Source organism: Artemia sp. Qi Xiang Cuo, chromosome 5 (genome assembly GCF_049724085.1).
Source record: "Artemia sp. Qi Xiang Cuo chromosome 5, ASM4972408v1, whole genome shotgun sequence".
Classification (NCBI taxonomy): Eukaryota; Metazoa; Arthropoda; class Branchiopoda; order Anostraca; family Artemiidae; genus Artemia; species Artemia sp. Qi Xiang Cuo.
In genome coordinates this window covers 6,425,854-6,447,084 of record NC_142798.1, presented here as the reverse complement: position 1 = coordinate 6,447,084, position 21,231 = coordinate 6,425,854, and the positions used below count along the sequence as shown (strand labels likewise).

At 31.5% G+C, this 21,231-nt stretch overlaps 1 protein-coding gene across 1 annotated transcript in view; it reads right to left on the bottom strand.

The window, feature by feature from the left end:
- The window catches only part of LOC148951747 (adenylate cyclase type 3-like), a 97,481-nt gene that overhangs the window by 6,437 nt on the left and 69,813 nt on the right, over positions 1-21,231 (bottom strand). Inside the window, exon 5 of the mRNA XM_089088663.1 lies at positions 418-576. Within this exon, the coding sequence (XP_088944789.1) occupies positions 418-576 (159 nt within the window). The remainder of the gene's footprint in view (positions 1-417; positions 577-21,231) is intronic.

The window sequence follows — 21,231 nt, the reverse complement described above, 5'->3', positions numbered from 1 at the left end:
AGATACCATAAATTTTTCATCTTCCACAAAACACAGTCCTTAAAGCATACACGTTTTTGCATCCCTACACCAAAGAGGCTAAGACGTTCAGGCCACTTTTTGAGTGAGTGATGAGACGAAATCATTCAAAAAAAAGAAACAGGAAGGATTTTTGAGAACACTATTTCCAATGGAAAGTAAGATTTGGGTAACAATATTGTTTAGATTACGGTAGTAATATTGTGTTTTTTTTTCTTTTTACCGAACCTTTTTGGAAATAAAAAAAAATAAGCAATGTGCATTAGATCTCTTTTCTGATAAAAGTAACAATTAAATGCGAGATAATATACAAAATATATGTTAAAAAAAATTTATGTTTAAAATATATGTTAATAATATATGTTTTAAAAAAATATAACTCTTGAGGTTTCCCCTTACCCTGGCAAACCAGTGCTTTCCATTTTATTTGCCAGCTCGACGTCTCGACTATAAACATCAAATTGCCACTGTCTCTGACCCAATACACCAGCAAGAACTGCACCAGTATGAATTCCTACGCGCATATCTACCGGTGACCCTGTTGATTCACGAACAAACCTTAAAAATTAGATAATTAACGCAATCTGCTATGGAAGGATGGTTTCTGAAATTAGTCTGATTATTCACCTTCCTAGGTTCCTGATGCCCAAATTAATTATCCCGAATATTTAATTTTCTGCAGAATCTAAAAGAAAGATAACCTTTACTTCTCGAAGAATAGACAACTAAGGGTAAGTTCACACTGGTAAAAAAGTCTCTCAGTCTGTAAAAAAGAAGTGTCCCCATTGTAATTATGGACTATTTAAAATTAGACTGCAACTGACATTATAATTCAGTCACTCTCTAATGAGGCATCATTTCAGTGTTCATATGCAAGTCTAGAGTTAAATGTTTAACTCTAGACTTTCAAGTCTAGAGTTAATTGATCGTCCAGACATCAGTAACCAGGCAGTTGCCTGTTTGCCTGTATAATTTGGTTTTTCCTGCAACAGCCTACAGTTTAAGATCCAGTTCTGGGCTCGAGTTGGTGTTTGTAATTCTATCTACCAGAAATCTTATTTTGTCACTATATTTATCACTTGTGCTTAAAAGTTGCTTTCAAATGTGCGTCTACATTTACTTATATACATAAGTAGGTACATGGTCAGACATTCATTATTAGACATAGAGGTCTTGCTCGACCTGTATATTAAAACCACTAAAATGAAGGGAAAACAGTAAGATTGACATTATCTAATTCAGCTGGTACAAATGTTTCACCTACTTGCAAAAAAAAAAAAAAAAAAAAAAAAAAAAAAAAAAATAAGAGTAATGCTACTCCAGGCCAAGCAACCATTGTGACAAGCTCGGAGATCATGTACTCAACGTATCATAACTTACGAAAACTGAGAGGAATAAATAATTGTTTGAGGTGAAGAAAAACCAGTATTACTATTTGATATCAGAAAAACCCCAAGAGCTGTCTTTATTTTTCTTTAAGAAATAGGGATCTAAAGAATGCAATAATCCTGTGAGTTGTAAATCTATTTCGTTAATCATAATTATAGTTTTTATATACACGGAACTTTCATTAAAGAATTTGGGCATGGAGTCCCACAAGGTTCGATACTTGGTCCACTTCTGTATTTGGTATAAGTTGGTACAATGAGGTTCTACCTGCCAGATTCTTGTTTGACTTTGTTTGCCGATGACACAGCTTTAGCATTTTCTAATCTGTGTTTACATAATTTGATTTTGAAGGCTAATGGTGTTTTAAAAATTTTCCATGTTTTTAGTTGTTTGAGCTTACTATCTGTTAATATAGCAAACACTAATTTTATTTTATACTCATGAGTAGGGGAGCCCAAGGACGTTAATGGAAAAAAAAAATTTGCGATTGAGTCAGATAATCAAGAGCATCATACGCGATATCTTGGTTTCTACCTAGATTACAATCTTTCATGGAGACGACATAGTGATGTTGTTGCAACGAAGAGTGCACGAGGACTTGGAGCAATTCGATGTTTAAAAAATTTTTTACAACACAAATTTTATTAATTCTATATAAATTCCTAGTCCACCCTTAAATCTCATACGGGTTTCTTCTGTAGACTAGAAACTTTAACTCGAATTTCAAACGTGTTCAAATTCTTCAGAACAAACTGAAACGACTTACTGGTGGGTGCTTGGAAAAATCAATGACACTGCGAAATGTTTTAACAAACTCTAAGTGCCTAATGTTGAGCAGCTTCAAAAAAATTATGAAGCAGGAATATTCCCGTATCGATTTCCGAATTGGGTCAGTCCTGAGGTATCATGGTTTTTACAGAATAAAATATATCACAGTACCCGTAATGCTGATAACAGGAATGCAGGAGTGGATCTAGAGAATGTATTTTGGTCCGATTTCTAAGTCCTGAGTTTCGTAACTCTTCGTAACTCTCTTCCAGTGAGCAATCGAATCGGAAGCATATTGGTTTATTTAAAAGTGAAAGAAAAATTTTATTGGGTCTCGGTTAATATATGTTTTCGTTTTTCTTCTTCTGTTTTTCTTCTTTCCTTTCCTTTTTTTGTTTTTCTGGTTAACAAACCCGTAATTAAAAAAAAAACCCGTAATTTGGTTTTTCTTTTTTCTTTTTTGTTTTTTTGTTCTGTTTGTTTTTTGTTAGGAGTTTTTTTCGGTAAGGGTTTGTTACATATGTAGTCACCCAGTATCAAATAGTTTCATGTCTTTCTTGGGTCAGCCACCTGGATTTATGTTATGTATCATACAGTTCTGTTATTTAATAATCTGAACTGAACTATACTGATTACCTATTATTCAATTATACTCAATTTTGGCTGTTGGTATGCCCCTCAGCGAAGCATATCTCAGCAGAGAAGTATTAAAATCGTTCCATAACTCAGCAGCCATAGAGTTCATGTCTTCTCCTTGCCTATTTTTTCGCATAAGCCTATGATTTTAAAACCATAACAGGGGTTGAAACAATTACTTAAATAAGTTGTCTTTTTTAGTTTTTCCAGGCTATCAAATGTTATGTTCTATCAAACAGATCATTGTGATGAACTTTACTACTTCTGAGAGTAGAAATCGAAACCCCAAAACAGAATCTTGATAGCAAAATCTACATTTTTTTAATGTAGGAGTTTTATTGAATATTATTTTTCTGCCGAATTTAAATAAGCACAAATACAAGGTTATTAGTTTACAATTGCTTCTCTGACTTGAGACAAACGGGAAAAATACCCCACAAAGGGGTGTTTACATGTCTGAGATTGGAAGTTAAAGCTGAAATCCACAAAGATTTTAAAGTGAAAGGTACCTATGGAAGGGTTTATTCCCTTTCTATGGTTGTGTTTCAGCCCGGCGATAATCGTACTGAACCATAAGTCGTGTCCATCAAGAGAAAGTTAAAGTAACAAAAAAGATCAGCCAAAGCAAAGGGCTTTCTGCACTTTTGGTCTTGTTATCTGCCTTTTTGTTCAATAAAACAACAATTTTTCCTGAATATGATTAAAATACTGTTGAGTGATAAATTTTAGATAGTCAATTGGTCTAAAATTTTACGAAAGCTGTAATATAACATCCGGTATCTGCCGAGCAATGGTGCATATTTACCTAAACATATATGCAGCCTATACAAAATGAAAGGATATTTTAAGACGGTTTATCCACTAATAACATAAGTTATATAGCACTGCAAATTTAAAATAAGCTATTTGGATAGAAGTGTTTGCGTATTTTTAGGGAGGGTGGGTGATGGTGGCTACTAATTTCTAAAAAATCATATTTTAAAACCCATTTTTTTTAGTTTTATAAAAGAGATCCATAAGAAAAATGTGAGGATAGAGGAATATATTTTAATCTGGTATTAGATAGTTTTCCAGAATAGGAGAGGGGGTGACAGATATCTTATTATTGAAAAAAAGTAGTTTTGACAGGATATTTTAGTTTTTAAGTACTGAAGAATGGTGACAAACATTAAACTTATACGTAAAGAACAGAAATTGACAGGCGTGACGTCAGTAAGGATGCATCTATTGACGCGATACGTAAATAATTTATTCATGGTTCTGTTTGTTGATGGTTTCGTTGTTTGATGGTTATATGGTTTATTGACCAAAATGTTTGATGTTTTTTTTCATGGTTCTCTTCTGTTTGATGGTTATATGACGTTGTTTGATGGTTACGAGTGTTGGTCAACTTGTCTGATGTTTCTTGGATACAGACAGAAGTGACTAGAATTCTGGGAAATTGATTTGTATAGTCGATGGGGAATTCTAGTGTAACATGAGGGGAATTAAGAAACTAAAATGCTTCATTTTCTTTGGTCTGAGAGATAAATATTAATATTCTTTCGAAGCCTTAATAGTGTAACTAGGAACACCTTAGATATATTTTCAGAAATTCAAACGAGATCAAGACAGATTGAATATATTTAACGCGGGAAATGGCTTCCTGAGAATTTTAAATGTGACAGCGCAGGGATGCCAAAACAAAGGAACATTCTAAAATTACTTTTAGGGGATTATTTGGGCGAAACAAATTAATCGAGGGACCCCCCCCCTCCAAATTCCCCCCCCCCCCATTTTTTCTTAATACTTTTTTGTACAATCGAAACACAGAAGGGCTCCCTCCCCCCCCCCCAACTTTTTGCCCCCCCACATTTGTTTAATAATTCTTTTTGTGGGCTTGAAACACAGAAGGGCCCCCCTCCATCCAACTTTTTGGCTTCCCCCCCCCCGAATATATCATTTCAGGTCGAGTTCTCTTCTTAATATTCCTCTTAAATTTATTTTATAATTTGAAGTACTCATCTTTTTCACTCCCAACCATACTTACTACGACTTTTTACATACCCAAACACCATGCAATACTTTTCAAAAGGCTTTATTATATTATTTCAGAACAAGTTCTTTTCTTAATGTCCCTCCAAAACCAATTTTACAAAATGAAGTACTCATCCTTTTCACCCACAACTTTACTTTATGGCTTTTCGAATACCCCAACACCAAGAAATACTTTCAAACGGTTTTATAATATTTTTTCAGAACAAGTTCTTTTCTTAATGTCCACCTAAACCAATTTTACAAGATGAAGTTCTCATCTTTTTCACTTCCAACAATACTTTACGAATTTTTGCATACCCTAACACCAAGCAATACTTTTCAAAAGGCTTTATTATATTATTTCAGAACAAGTTCTTTTCTTAAAATCCCTCCTAAGCCAATTTTACAAGTTGAAGTACTCACATTTTTCCCACACAACTTTACTTTATGGCTTTTTGAATACCCCAAAACCAAGCAATACTTTTTAAACGGCTTTATTATATTTTTTCAGTACAAGTTCTTTTTGTTAATATCCCTCCTAAATCAGTTTTAAAAGTTGAAGTACTCATCCTTTTCACCCACAACTTTACTTTACGATTTTTTGCATACCCCAGCAGAGAGCAATACTTTTCAAAAGGCTTTATTATATCTTTTCAGAATAAGTTCTTTTCGTAGTGTCCCTCCTAAACCAATTTTACAACTTGAAGAACTCATCCTCTCACCTACAACTTTACTTTATGGAATTTTGAACACCCCAACACCAAGCAATACTTTTCAAAGGCTTTATTATATTTTTTCAGAACAACCCCCCTCCACCCAACTTTTTTGCCCCCCCCCCTATTTTTTAATAAGGTATTTTTAGAGTTTTGAGTTTTAGCTTAGAATCTTAGCTTAGAGTTTTAGTTGGAGTTATAGTTTAGTTTAATTTTAGTTAAGAGTTTTAGTTTAGAGTTGTAGTTTAGTTTTAGTTAAGAGTTTTAGTTTAGAGTTGTACTTTAGTTTTAGTTAAGAGTTTTAGTTTAGAGTTTAGAGCTTTAGCTTAGAGTTATATCTTAGAGTTTTAGTTAGGGTTATAGTTTAGTTTAGTTTTAGTTAAGAGTTTTAGTTTAGAGTTGTTGTTTAGTTTTAGATAAGAGTTTTAGCTTAGAGTTTTAGTTTGGTATTAGCTCATAGTTTTAGTTATAATTTACTTTAGTTGTAGTTCAGAGCCTAGAGTTTCAAGTTAGACTCTCAGCACTTGGAATTTTAGTTAGAATTATATTTTATTTTAGTTTTATTCAAATGTTTTTTGGAATTGTAGTTTAGTTTTAGCTAAGAGTTTTAGTTTAGAGTTTTAGCCTAGAGTCTTAGCTTAGAGTTTTTCGTTGCAATTTCAGTTTAGTTTAGTGTTCGTGGTATCTAGCCACCAGTGTTATATCGGTAGGCCACAATGCCACTGGCGTGGTAATATGCAGGTGTAACTACTTAATGGAGGGGAAAGACCCAGGCCCCAAAATATAATGTGATGCCGCGTCTACAAAACCGGTTCTGCAAATATCGGGTTTGGTACTACCCTAGTTAAAGTATACCCTGTCCCAGGGTATGATAACGCGATCGAGTGGTCAAATGGCCACTTTCTAAAGCCAAATGTACCCGCCTTGGGTTACGGCTAGAAAATCTCTAACTCCCTCCTTGGAGGTAACAAACCCCCTTGTCAATATATTAATGACGGTATCTCGTAATTCTATTCCTACCCTGACTGGGTTACGGAAACTAGTACACAGTTTGTAGAAAATACCTTACTTGTATTCTTCCAAAAGGGTCACAATAATCACACAAAAATATATCTCGCCGAACGGGGTCTAAACGCAGACTAAATCAAAAAATAATATACTGTACACAACTGTTCATAGGGGTGAACCTTCGCTTGGCCCAGGCAATCCTCTCAATCCCCATTCAAACCCAATTCTACTCTCTTAGCATTACATTTCAATGACTCCAACCCAGGAAGTTCAAAATAGAATTTAGTTCTAAGCTTACTCATTGCAAAACCACTATAGCTTATCAACGAGACTTTTAAATTGTCATTCAACTTTATACTACAGGCAAATCTATACAAATGTAATTAGAACGAAAACTGGTCATTTATCTGAAAGGAAAAGAGACAGGGGTGAACCCAAACACCTCACCCCGTAAGATAAATGACCGCCCATGCGCTATCTTGGTCCACCCTTACAAACATAGACAAATAACTTCAACTTTACATAATCCATTTGCCTTCTCTCTTCCACCATTGTCTGTGCTATTACTTCCACCGCTTGGCTCTGGATCGGTCGTCATCAACGATTCTCTACTGTAGGACCACCATGGTCTAAATCGTATAGGATCCGCATTAGGTTTTGAAAGTTGAAGTCCCCAAGATTCGTAGACAATGATTGTGCGCAGCACAATCAAAAAGAAAAAAAATTTCTCGCTCTCACGAATTTACATTTGAGAGGAGCAGAGAATCAGCTTCTGGCACACATGATGATGCCAGCCATCATGAAAAATTGGCTGCACTAGCCTCTTAATTTCCATCTGTGGAAACAACCCCACATCTCAAAAAAAAAGTAAATTGCCCCTTGGCATAATTTCAAATAATCTAAGGCCGAAAATGCAATGGCCTGTGAAAACGATAAGGGTACTGGAATGAAGTAAAATTTTGAGCGAACCATGAATCGCCTTTTTTCTGGGTTTCCTCTCCTGGAATAATCAAATCAAAAATATGCGTTGATGCTAATTGAAGATGAAACTTGGATACATCTCCCACTGAATACAATTTGCCGGAAGTAATTGTCGGTTCCCATGAAGAATAACAACTATGAATAGGGGTACTGGATAAATTTCTGGGCGAAGTATGAAGTGACTGGGAGAGAGTATCCCCCAAGGACTCCAGATAAAAGAGGCAAAATATCGGTAAAAGGATCACAGCTTGTCCGCCAGTTGTGCATTGAGGAAAGGGGCTATCTTTCGCAACTTCCCACAGGGTATCATCCCCTCATAAAGGATCGACATATCTTTTGAGTTGATAATACCAATCTCAGATTCCTTTTCAAGTTTTTCCAATCCGATTCGACATTTAATATCTCCCAACTTTCCCGAAACCCTTTGTAGGTCATTCATCTCTATTTTGTAACCCTCTTGTTTTATACCCCATGGGTCTTGGACCTCTTTCCCCCCCCCCCCCATTATTTATGTTATCAAGGCACAGCCCATCCAAAATTTTATTTTTTTCCCTATTATTTATTTTTTCAAGGCACAGCCCATCCGACATTTTTTTTATTTTTCGCCACTGCAAGCTAAATCTCCAAATTTTGTCTCTTTTTTTATACTTCTCTTTTCATCTCTACTTTTCTCAATTTTGTCATTCTCGCAAAATACTAAATAGTCGTTAAATCTGATTTGGACTCCAGTGTCCACCATCTTTGACTGCATAACTTCATTGTAGCTCCGTTTGATATTTCTCTAATTTTAATATTTAATATATCTCTTTTCTCTCTTTTAGTCTTCTTTTTTCTTACCGCCAAAACAAATAGTTCGTTATCAAATGGGAACTGAATTCTGACATTTGGTATTTCATATTGTACTAAAATTTCTCGATTTTTGCGAGGAAAAGCGCGTACAATAAATTTCGTCTCCTTATTCTCTGGTACAATCAGCGCTTCATTTTGGCCTGTACTTGTTAGCGTCTCATATTCATTAAAAGTGTTTTCAAGTTTTCCATTATCTGGAAATTTTCCCGAAAAATCATTCTCGCGCGTCGTATTTTCAATATTATGTTGTCTGTTTACTTCTGCATCCCATTTCTGTGGATTATCTATATTTCGAACATGCGTATCAATTATTTTGTTTTTCCGACAGGGTGGCACAGCCTCCCAATTTGTTTTATGGGCCGGTCCACCTCCCCCCGTAGTTAACGGAGTATTATATTTTTCCGTCGTATTGTAATTTTGTAATTTTCCCACTGTTAAAGAAGTCGCTTTTAACGATAGGAGATTTCCGATATCTCCAAGGTCTCCTCCTACTAAAACATCCACTGCTCGCGTAGGTACTAATCCTACTTTTATCGTTTTTCTCTGGACCGTACCGTCCTTCTTTGCCATTTCTATTCTTACACAAGCAGACGGGCATGGGTGCTTGTCTCCATAATAACATAATGTTGTAATCTTCTTTTTATGATCTATCTCCGTTCTATTAATTAGGCCGGTTCGCACACAGGTTTGGTCACAGCAGGAATCAATTGCCATTTCGACTAATTCCCCGTTCAATTTTCCGTATATTTTATGCGACTCTGCAAATGCGTAATTTTTTCCTTATTATGGGTCATGGCCCAGATTGTCGTTTTATGTGGTGTTTGGTCATGTTTACTGAGGCAGTTTCTTGTGAAATGCCCCCTGGTACCAAAGTGATATTAATTTAGTTCTCCTTGCGCTGTGTTATAGGGCCTATTTTTGTTATACTCTCTATATTGAAATATGTCTGTCTCCTCAACTTCCTCTCTTATTTTGGTCCACCTATTTGCCATTTCCGTCATTTCTTCGCTTGTTTTTGGGTTCTTTTCTTTTAAATATATTTTCAAATCTCTGTGGGTATTTTCAAAAAATTGTTCCATCACTGTTTTATCTATTGTTTCCTTTATCTTTTCTTTTATTTCTTCCGGGTCTTCTAACATTCTATAGTTTTCTAAATCTAGCCATTTTAAAAACATATCTTTCAATTTGTACCCGAATTCTTTATAAGTTTATTTGTTTCGTTTTCTTTTGCTTCTAAATCTCCTTTGAAAGTGCTCGGGGGAGAGTTGAAACTTTTCAAAAATGGCTTGTTTTAGTCTTTCAAAATCTTTTGAGTAGTGCATTGGTAATGCTTTATATGCAATTTGTGCTTTGTAGTTAAGGAGGGGCTGTATTCTTGTCACCGAATTTTCTCTCGGCAATCCGCTTAATTCCGCCGTTTTTTCAAAATTGTATTTGTATAAATGTACATCTTCATTTTCTTTCATTGGTCGAAGGTTTATTGCTTGCATCACCTCTATTGTAGACAATTTCTGATGCTCTTGGGAATTTCTCCCTGGAATCATTTCCATTATGTATTTTCTTTCCTCTCTGTCTGCCTCCTCCTTTTTTCTTTGGCTACTCTATTTCTTTCTCTTTGTTCTCTATCTTCCTCCTCCATTCGTTCTCTATTTATTCTAATCTTCTCTTCTCTATGCTCTCTAACTATCCTCTCTTTCTCTCTTTCTTGTCTATCTCTCTCTCTTTCTTTTCTATCTGCCTCCTCTTTTCGTTCTCTGGCTATTCTCTCTTCCTTCATGAAATTTAATATTTGTTGTGTTGTATGTATTTGAGTACTCTTTCGCGAACCCCTCCTGGATCTCGATTCAACACTGCTCCTTCTAGTTGGACTACTTTGATTCTGTCAGTTTTTATTTATTCGTAATTCATTTTCTGAATCTGTTCGTTCTCTATCAGTATTGTCTCTTCTTTTATAGGGTACTCTAGCCCTTTCGTCCTCTTTTCTATTCTATATAATTTCATCTTTCTCAGCCTGCATTTTTTCCTTATATCCTCAGTGCTCTCTCTCAAAGGCCTCCATATTTGCCTTTCTTTCTATTTTCCTACTTTTTCTATGGGCTTCACTCGCCCTTCTCGGTCTTGAGTTAATCTCATCTCTGTCCGATATAATTTCAAAATTTCATTAACTTAAATTACCTCTTCAGTCTAAATGAAAATTCTTTTATCCATGTAACTTCCGGTCTCTCGCGAAAAATTGATGTGTGTCATTTAGCCTTATATTTTTGCTTACTAATTAGTTGCGCGATATATTGATCCGTAAATTTTCAATTATGATCTAACAAGGCACAGCCCATAATAGATCTTCATAATTCTATTGATTGATTCCGTATTTTTTTTATATTTATATGTAACCACAATAGGCTACTCTTGTAGGCTAAATTACTTGTCTCTTCGAAAACGTTGGAATCTTTTAGTATCAGGTTTACTGATAGGACCTTTTGTTGCTGCCACCAATGTTCGTGGTATTTTTACCAGCAGTGTTATACCCGTAGGCCACAACGCCACTGGCGTGGAAATATACGGGTGTCACCAAATATTGGAGGGGAAAGCCCCGGCCCCAAAATATAATGTGATGCCGCGTCTACTACACCGGTTCTGCAAATATCGGGTTTGGTACTACCCTATTTACAGTATACCCTGTCCCAGGGTATGATAACATGATCAAGTGGTCAAATGGCCACTTTCTAAAGCCAAATGTACCCGTCTTGGGTTACGGCTAGAAAATCTCTAACTCTCTCCTTGGAGGTAACAAACCACCTTGTCAATATGTTAATGACGGTATCTCGTAACTCTATTCCTACCCTGCCTGGGTTACGGAAACTAGTACACAGTTTGTAGAAAATACTCTATTTGCCACAAGGGTCACAATAATCACACAAAAATATATCTCCCCGAAGGGTGTCTAAACGCAGACTAAATAAAAAAATAATATACTGTACACAACTGTTCATAGGGGTGGATTTTCGCTTGGCCCAGCCAATCCTCTCAATCCCCATTTGAACCCAATTTAACTCTCTTAGCTTTATATTTCAATGACTCCAAACCAGGAAGTCCAAAATAGAATTTATTTCAAAGTTTACTCAGTGCAAAACCACTATATCTTATCAACGAGACTTTTAAATTGTAACTCAAATTTATACTACAGGCAAATCTAAACAAATGTAATTAGAACGAAAACAGGTCATTTATCTGAAAGGAAAAGAGACAGGGATGGAACCCCAACATTTAGTATTAGTTAGGAGTTTTAGTTTAGAGTTGTAGTTTAGTTTTAGCTAATAGTTTTAGTTTAGAGTTGTAGTTTAGTTTTAGTTAAGAGTTTTAGTTTAGAGTTTTAGCTTAGAGTCATATCGTAGAGTTTTTGTTAGAGTTATAGTTTAGTTTTTTTTTAGCTAAGATTTTTAGTTTAGAGTTATAGTTTAGTTTTAGTCAAGAGTTTTAGTTTAGAGTTTGAGTTTAGGGTTTTAGCTTAGAGTTTTAGTTAGAGCTATAGTTTAGTTTATTTTAGTTTAGAGTTGTAGTTTAGTTTTAGTTATGAGTTTTAGTTTAGAACTTAGAGTTTTAGCTTTGAGTCATATCTTTGAGTTTTAGTTAGAGTTATAGTTTAGTTTAGTTTTAGTTAAGAGTCTTAGTTTAGAGTTTAAGTTTAGTTTTAGGTTAGAGTTGTAGTTTATTTTTAGTTAAGAGTTTTAGTTTAGAGTTTAGAGTTTTAGTTTAGTGTTTTAGTTAGAGCTATAGTTTAGTTAATTTTAGTTTAGAGTTATAGTTTAGTTTTAGTTATGAGTTTTAGTTTAGAGTTTAGAGTTTCAGCTTAGAGTTATATCTTTGGGTTTTAGTTAGAGTTATAGTTTAGTTTAGTTTTAGTTAAGAGTCTTAGTTTAGAGTTATAGTTTAGTTTTAGGTTAGAGTTGTAGTTTAGTTTTAGTAAAAGTTTTTGTTTAAAGGTTGGAATTTTAGTTTAGAATCTTAGCGTAGAGTTTTAGTTAGAGTTATAGTATAGTTTAGTTTTAGTTAAGAGTTTCAGTTTAGAGCTGTAGTTTAGTTTTAGTTAGGAGTTTTAGTTTAGGGTTTTAGCTTAGAGTTTTAGTTAGAGCTATAGTATAGTTAATTTTAGTTTAGAGTTGTAGTTTAGTTTTAGTTTAGAGTTATAGTTTAGATTTTTAGTTTAGAGTCTTAGCTTAGAGTTTTAGTTAGAGTTATAGTTTAGTTTAGAGCTTTAGTTTAGAGTTGTTGTTTAGTTTTAGATAAGTGTTTTAATTTAGAATTTTAATTTGGTATTGGCTTACAGTTTTATTTAGATTTATAGTAGTTAAGAGTTTTAGTTTAGAGTTTAGAGTTTTAGTTTAGAGTCTTAGCTTTGAGTTTTAGTTAGAGTTATAGTTTAGTTTAGTTTTAGTTAAGAGTTTTTGTTTAGAGTTTAGAGTTTTAGTTTAGAGATTAGAGTTTTAGTTTAGAGTCTTAGATTTGAGTTTTAGTTAGAGTTATAGTTTAGTTTAGTTCTAGTTAAGAGTTTTTGTTTAGAGTTTAGAGTTTTAGTTTGGAGTCTTAGTTTAGAGTTTTAGTTAGAGTTATAGTTTAGTTTAGAGCTTTAGTTTAGAGTTGTTGTTTAGTTTTATATAAGAGTTTTAATTTAGAATTTTAATTTTGTATTGGCTTACAGTTTTATTTAGATTTATAGTAGTTAAGAGTTTTATTTTAGAGTTTGGAGTTTTAGTTCAGAGTCTTAGCTTTGAGTTTTAGTTAGAGTTATAGTTTAGTTTAGTTTTAGTTAAGAGTTTTTGTTTAGAGTTTAGAGTTTTAGTTTAGAGTCTTAGCTTGGAGTTGTAGTTAGAATTATAGTTTAGTTCTGTTTTAGTTAAGAGTTTTAGCTTAGAGTTGTAGTTTAGTTTTAGCTAAGAGTTTTAGTTTAGAGTTTTAGATTAGAGTCATATCTTTGAGTTTTAGTTAGAGTTATAGTTTAGTTTAGTTTTAGTTAAGAGTCTCAGTTTAGAGTTATAGTTTAGTTTTAGGTTAGAGTTGTAGTTTAGTTTTAGTAAGAGTTTTAGTTTAGAGGTTAGAGTTTTATTTTAGAGTCTTATCGTAGAGTTTTAGTTAGAGTTATAGTTTAGTTTAGTTTTAGTTAAGAGTTTTAGTTAATTGCTGTAGTTTAGTTTTAGTTAGGAGTTTTAGTTTAGAGTTTTAATTTAGGGTTTTAGCTTAAAGTTTTAGTTAGAACTATAGTTTAGTTAATTTTACTTTAGAGTTGTAGTTTAGTTTTAGTTAAGAGTTATAGTTTAGAGTTTTGGAGTTTTAGTTTAGAGTCTTAGCTTAGAGTTTTAGTTAGTTATAGATTAGTTTAGTTTTAGCCTAGAGTCATAGCTTAGAGTTTTTCGTTTAGTTTAGTTTAGTATTAGTTTAGTATTAGTCCAGAGTTTCAGTTTAGAGTTATAGTTTAGTTTTAGTTTAGATACACTTTTAGTTTAGTTTAGTATTAGTTTAGTTTTAGTCAAGAGTTTCAGTTTAGAGTTATAGTTTAGTTTTAGTTAAGAGTTTTAGTTTAGTGTTTAGAGTTTTATCTTAGAGTTATATCTTAGAGTTATAGTTATAGTTTAATTTAGTTTTAGCGAAGAGTTTTAGTTTAGAGTTGTAGTTTAGTTTTAGTTAAGAGTTTTAGTTTAGAGTTTAGAGTTTTAGTTTAGATTTTTAGCTTTGAGTTTTAGTTATAGTTATAGTTTAGTTTAGTTTTAGTTAAGAGTTTTTGTTTAGATTTTAGAGTTTTAGTTTATAGTTTAGAGTTTTAGTTTAGAGTCTTAGCTTAGAGTTTTAGTTAGTTATAGATTAGTTTAGTTTTAGACTAGAGTCATAGCTTAGAGTTTTTTGTTAAGCTTTTAGTTTAGAATTATTTTTTAGTTTTAGATAAGAGTTTTAGTTTAGAGTTTTTGCTTGGTATTATCTTACAGTTTTAGTTAGAGTTATAGTTATAGTTCAGTTGTAGTTCAGAGTCTAGAGTTTCAAGTTAGACTCTCAGGACTTAGTGTTTTAGTCTAGAGTTTTAGCTTAGAGTTTTATTTAGAGCTATAGTTTAGTTGATTTTAGTTTAGAGTTATTGTTTAGCTGTAGTTAAGAGTTTTAGTGTAGAGTTTATAGTTATAGTTTAGAGTCTTGGCTTAGAGCTTTTAGTTAGAGTTATAGTTTAGTTTAGAGCTTTATTTTAGAGTGGTTGTTTAGTTTTAGATAAGGGTTTTGGTTTAGAGTTTTAGTTTGCTATTAGTTTACAGTTTTAGTTAGAGTTATAGTAGTTAAGAGTTTTAGAGTTTATAGTTTTATTTTAGAGTCTACCTAGCCTAGCCTAAATTAACCTTAAAACTGAATAAAACCAACTCTAAGTTAAGACGCTAAACTAAAACTGTAAACTCTAAACTAAACCTCTTAACTAACTATAACTCTAAAACTATAAACTAAAACTGCTAACTAAAACTGAACTAAAACTGCTAACTAAAACTAAGCTAAAGCTATAACTCTAACTAAAACTCTAAGCAAAAACTCTAAACTCAAACTTTTAACTAAAACTAAACTACAACTCTAAACTAAAACTCTTAACTAAAACTAAACTATAAGTCTAAACTAAAACTCTTAACGAAGACTAAACTAAACTATAAATCTGAATTAAAACTAAACTATAACTGTAGCTTAGAGTCTTAGCTTAGAGTTTTAGTTAGTTATAGATTAGTTTAGTTTTAGCCTAGAGTCATAGCTTAGAGTTTTTCGTTTAGTTTAGTTTAGTATTAGTTTAGTGTTAGTCCAGAGTTTCAGTTTAGAGTTATAGTTTAGTTTTAGTTTAGATACACTTTTAGTTTAGTTTAGTGTTAATTTAGTTTTAGTTAAAAGTTTCAGTTTAGAGTTGTAGTTTAATTTCAGTTAAGAGTGTTAGTTTTAGAGTTTAGAGTTTTAGCTTAGAGTCGTATCTTGGAGTTTTAGTTAGGGATATATTTTAATTTACTTTTAGCGATAAGTTTTATTTTATAATTGTAGTTTATTTTTAGTTAAGAGTTTTAGTTTAGAGTTTAGAGTTTTAGTTTAGATTTTTAGCTTTGAGTTTTAGTTATTGTTATAGTTTTGTTTAGTTTTAGCTAAGAGTTTTTGTTTAAAGTTTAGAGTTTTAGTTAAGACTTTGGAGTATTAGTTTAGAGTCTTAGCTTAGAGTTTTAGTTAGTTATAGATTTGTTTAGTTTTAGCTTAGAGTCTTATCTTAAAGTTTATCGTTAAGCTTTTAGTTTAGAATTATTTTTTAGTTTTAGATAAGAGTTTTAGTTTAGAGTTTTTGCTTGGTATTAGCTTACAGTTTTAGTTAGAGTTATAGTTATAGTTCAGTTGTAGTTCAGAGTCTAGAGTTTCAAGTTAGACTCTCAGGACTTAGTGTTTTAGTTTAGGGTTTTAGCTTAGAGTTTTAGTTAGAGCTATAGTTTAGTTAATTTTAGTTTAGAGTTATAGTTTAGTTTTAGTTAAGAGTTTTAGTTTAGAGTTTATAGTTTTAGTTTAGAGTCTTAGCTTATATCTTTTAGTTAGAGTTATAGTTTAGTTTAGAGCTTTATTTTAGAGTGGTTGTTTAGTTTTAGATAAGGGTTTTGGTTTAGAGTTTTAGTTTGCTATTAGTTTACAGTTTTAGTTAGAGTTATAGTAGTTAAGAGTTTTAGAGTTTAGAGTTTTAGTTTAGAGTCTACCTAGCCTAGCCTAAATTAACCTTAAAACTGAATAAAACCAACTCTAAGTTAAGACGCTAAACTAAAACTGTAAACTCTAAACTAAACCTCTTAACTAACTATAACTCTAAAACTATAAACTAAAACTGCTAACTAAAACTGAACTAAAACTGCTAACTAAAACTAAGCTAAAGCTATAACTCTAACTAAAACTCTAAGCAAAAACCTTAAACTAAAACTTTTAACTAAAACTAAACTACAACTCTAAACTAAAACTCTTAACTAAAACTAAACTACAAGTCTAAACTAAAACTCTTAACGAAGACTAAACTAAAATATAACTCTGAATTAAAACTAAACTATAACTGTAACTAAAACTTTAATCTAGGAATCGAAACTAAAACTACAATCTCTAAACTAAAACTAAGCTAAAACTATAACTCTAACTAAAACTCTAAGCTAAGACTATAAACTAAAACTCTTAACTAAAATTAAACTAAACTATAACTCTAACTAAAAATCTAAGTTAAGACGCTAAACTAAAACTCTAAACCCTAAACTAAAATTCTTAACTAAATTATAACTCTAAACTAAAACTCTTAACTAAAACTAAACTAAAACTATAACTCTAACTAAAACTCTAAGCTAAGTCTCTAAACTAAAACTCTAAACTCTAAGCTAAAACCCTAAACTAAAACTCTTAACTAGAACTAAACTAAACTATGCCTCTAATTAAAACTCTAAGCTAAGACTCTAAACTAAAACTCTAAACTCTAAACTAAATTCTTATCTAAAATTGAACAACAACTCTAAACTAAAACTCTTAACTAAAACTAAACTAAACTATGGCTCTAACAAAAACTCTAGACTTAAACTCTTAACTAAACTACAACTCTAACTAAAACTCTAAGCTAAGACTCTAAGCTAATACTCTAAACTCTAAACTAAAACTCTTAACTAAAACTAAACTACAACTCTAAACTAAAACTCTTAACTAAAACTAAACTAAACTATGGCTCTAACAAAAAATCTAAACTTAAACTCTTAACTAAACTACAACTCTAAACTAAAACTAAACTAAACTATAACTCTGACTAAAACTCTAAGTTAAAACCCTAAACTAAAACTCTTAATTAAAACTAAACTACAAGTCTCAACTAAAACTCTTAACTGAAACTAAACTAAACTATAACTCTAACTAAAACTCTAAGCTAAGATTCTAAGCTAATACATTAAACTCTAAACTAAAAGTCTTACCTAAAACTAAAGGACAACTCTAAACTAAAACTCTTAACTAAAACTAAACTATAAGTCTAAACTAAAACCCTTAACTAAAACTAAACTAAACTATAACTCTAACTAAAACTCTAAACTAACACTCTAAATTAAAACTCTAAACTAAAACTCTTATTTGAAACTAAACAACAACTCTAAACTGAAATTCTTATCTAAAACTAAACTAAACTATAACTCTAACTAAAACTTTAAGCTAAGACTCTAAACTAAAACTCTGAATTAAAACCAAACTAAACTAAAACTCTAACTAAAACTCTAAGCTAAGACTCAAAACTAAAACTCCAATATCTAAACTAAAACTCTTAATTAAAACTAAACTAAAACTAAAACTCTAACTAAAACTCTAAAGTAAAACTGTAAACTAAAACTATAAACTCTAAACTAAAACTCTTAAGTAAAACTAAACTAGAGATCTAAAACTCCTAACTAAAACTAAACTATACTATAACTATAACAAAAACTCTAAGCTACGACTCTAAATTAAAACTCTAAATTCTCAACTAAAACTAAACTAAACTATAAATATAACTAAAACTCTAAGCTAAGACTCTAAACTAAAACTCTAAACTCTAACTAAAATTCAAGCTAAGACTCTAACTTAAAACTCTAGACTCCAAACAAAAACTAAACCAAACTATAACTCTAACAAAAACTTTAGGCTAAGACTCCAAACTAAAACTCTAAACTCTAAACTAGAAATCTTATCTAAAGCTAAACAACAACTCAATACTAAAACTCTTAACTAAAACTAAACTAAACTATAACTCTAACTAAACTCTTAACTAAAACTAAACTAATCTATAACTAACTAAAACTCTAAGCTAAGACTCTAAACTAAAACTCTAAAGTAAAACTCTAACTAAAACTCTAAGCTTAAACTCTAAACTAAAACTCTAGACTCTAAACTAAAACTCTTAACTACTATAACTCTAATTATAACTGTAAACTAATAGCAAACTAAAACTCTAAACTAAAACCCTTATCTAAAACTAAACAACAACTCTAAACTAAACTCTAAACTAAACTATAACTCTAACTAAAAGCTCTAAGCTAAAACTCTAAACTAAAACTCTAAACGCTAAACTAAAAATCAACTAAAAATAAGCTATAACTTTAAACTAAAATTAACTAAACTATAGCTCTAACTAAAAATCGAAGCTAAAACCCTAAACTAAAACTCTAAACTCTAAACTAAAACTCTTAAATAAAACTAAACTAAAACTCTAAACTAAAACTCTTAACTAAAACTAAACTACAACTCTAAGCTAAAACTCTTAACTAAAACTAAACTATAACTCTAACTAAATAAAATTTAATCTAAGACTCTAAACTAAAACTCTAAACTAAAGCTCTAAACTAAAACTAAACAATAACTTTAAACTTAGATTAACTTATCTATTGCTCAACTTAAGCTCTAAACTAAAATCCTAACTCAAACTCTAAACTTAAACTCTTAACTAAAGCTGAAGTAGAACTCTCAACCAAAATTCTTAACAAAAACTAAACTACACCATAACTCTAACTAAAACGACTCTATTATATGACGCTAAGCTAAAACTCTAAACACTAAACTAAAACTCTTAACTAAAACTAAACTACAACTCTAAACTGAAACTCTTAACCAAAAGTAAACTAATAATAAACAATACTAAAAGTGTAACAAAAAACTCTAAGCTATGACTCTAGGCTAAAACTAAACTAATCTATAACTAACTAAAACTCTAAGCTAAGACTCTTAAATAAAACTCTAAACTAAAACCTTAAACTCTAAACAAAAATTCTTAACTAAAACTAAACTAAACTATATCTCTAACTAAAGTTCTAAGCTAGGACTCTAAACTAAAATTCTAAACTAAAATGATTAACTACTATAACTATGATTAAAAATTAAGGATTACACAAAAATTAAACCCTAAACTAAAGCCCACATTTGAAAATAAAAAACACCTTCAAAATATACCTCAAAACTAAACAGTAACTGTCACCAAAACCCTAAGCTAAGACTCTAAACTAAAACTCTAAACTCTAAACTATAACTCTTAAATAAAACTAAACTAAACTAAAACTCTAAGCTAAAACCCTAAACTAAAACTCTAACCTCTAAACTAAAATTCCTAACTAAAACTAAACTACAACTCTAAACTAAAACTCTTAACTAAAACTTAACTAAACTTTAACTCTAACTAAAACTCTACGATAAGACTCTAAACTAAAACTCTAACCTCTAAACTAAAACACTTACCTAAAACTAAACTACAACTCTAACCTAAAACTAAACTATAACTATAACTAAAACTCTAAGATATGACTCTAAGCTGAAACTCTAAACTCTAAACGAAAACTCTTAACTAAAACTAAACTACAACTCTAAACTAAAACTCTTAACTAAAACTAAAGTGCAACTCCAAACTAAAACTCTTAACTAATACTAAACTAAACTAAAAGTGCAACGAAAAACTCTAAGCTAAGAGTCTAGGCTAAAAGTCTAAACTAAAACTCTTAGCTAAAACTAAACTACAAGTCCAAAAACACTTAACTAAAACTAAAATAAAATATAGCTCTAAATAAAACTCCAAGTGCTGAGAGTCTAACTTGAAACTTTAGACTCTGAACTAAAACTAAACAAAACTATAAATCTAACTAAAACTGTAAGCTAATACAAAACTAAAACTCTGAACTAAAACTATTATCTAAAACTAAACAACAACTCTAAACTAAAACTCTTAACTAAAACTAAACTAAACTATAACTCTAACTAAAACTCTAAGATATGACTCTAAGCTAAAAGTCTAAACTAAAACTTATAACTAAAACTAAACTATAACTCTAAACTAAAACTGTTAACTAGAACTAAACTACAACTCTAAACTAAAACTCTTAACTAAAATTAAACTAAACTATAACTCCAACTAAAACTCTAAGCTAAGACTCTAAGCTAAAACTCAAAACTCTAAAACTCTTAACTATAACTAAACTATAACTCTAAACTAAAAAAAATTGAAAAAAATACCATGTTAAAAAAATGGGGAGGGGGCAAAAAAGTTGGGTAGAGGGGGTGGGGTGTTCTGAAAAAAATATAATAAAGCCTTTGAAAAGTATTGCTTGGTGTTGGGGTGTTTAAAAAGCCGTAAAGTAAAGTTGTGGGTGAAAAGATGAGCACTTCAAGTTGTAAAATTGGTTTAGGAAGGATATTACAAAAAGAACTTGTTCTGAAAAGATATAATAAAACCTTTTGAAATGTTTTGCTTGGTGTTGGGGTATGCAAAAGTCGTAAAGTAAAATTGTGGGTGAAAAGGATGAGTAGTTCAACTTGTAAAATGGGTTTAGGAGGGATATTAAGAAAAGGACTTGTTCTGAAAATATATAATAAAGCCTTTTGAAAAGTATTGCTTGGTGTTGGGGTATGCAAAAAGTCGTAAATTAAAGTTGTGGATGAAAAGGATGAGTACTCCAACTTGTAAAATGGGTTTAGGAGGGATATTAAGAAAAGAACTTGTTCTGAAATAATATAATAAAGCCTTTTTAAAAGTATTGCTTGGTGTTGGGGTATGCAAAAAGTCGTAAACTATTGTTGGGAGTGAAAAAGATGAGTACTTCAACTTATAAAATAAGTTTAGGAGGAATATTAAGAAAAGAATTTGATCTTGATATATTCGGGGGGGAAGGGAGGGGGCGGCCAAAAATATGGGTGGAGGGGGGTCCTCTGTGTCTCATGCCCGCAAAAAAAGCATTAAAAAATGTTTGGGGGGCAAAAAGTTTGGGAGGAGCCCTTCTGTGTCTCAATTGTGCAAAAAAGTATTAAGAGAAAATTGGGGGGGGGGCAAAAAGTTGGGGGGTCCCTT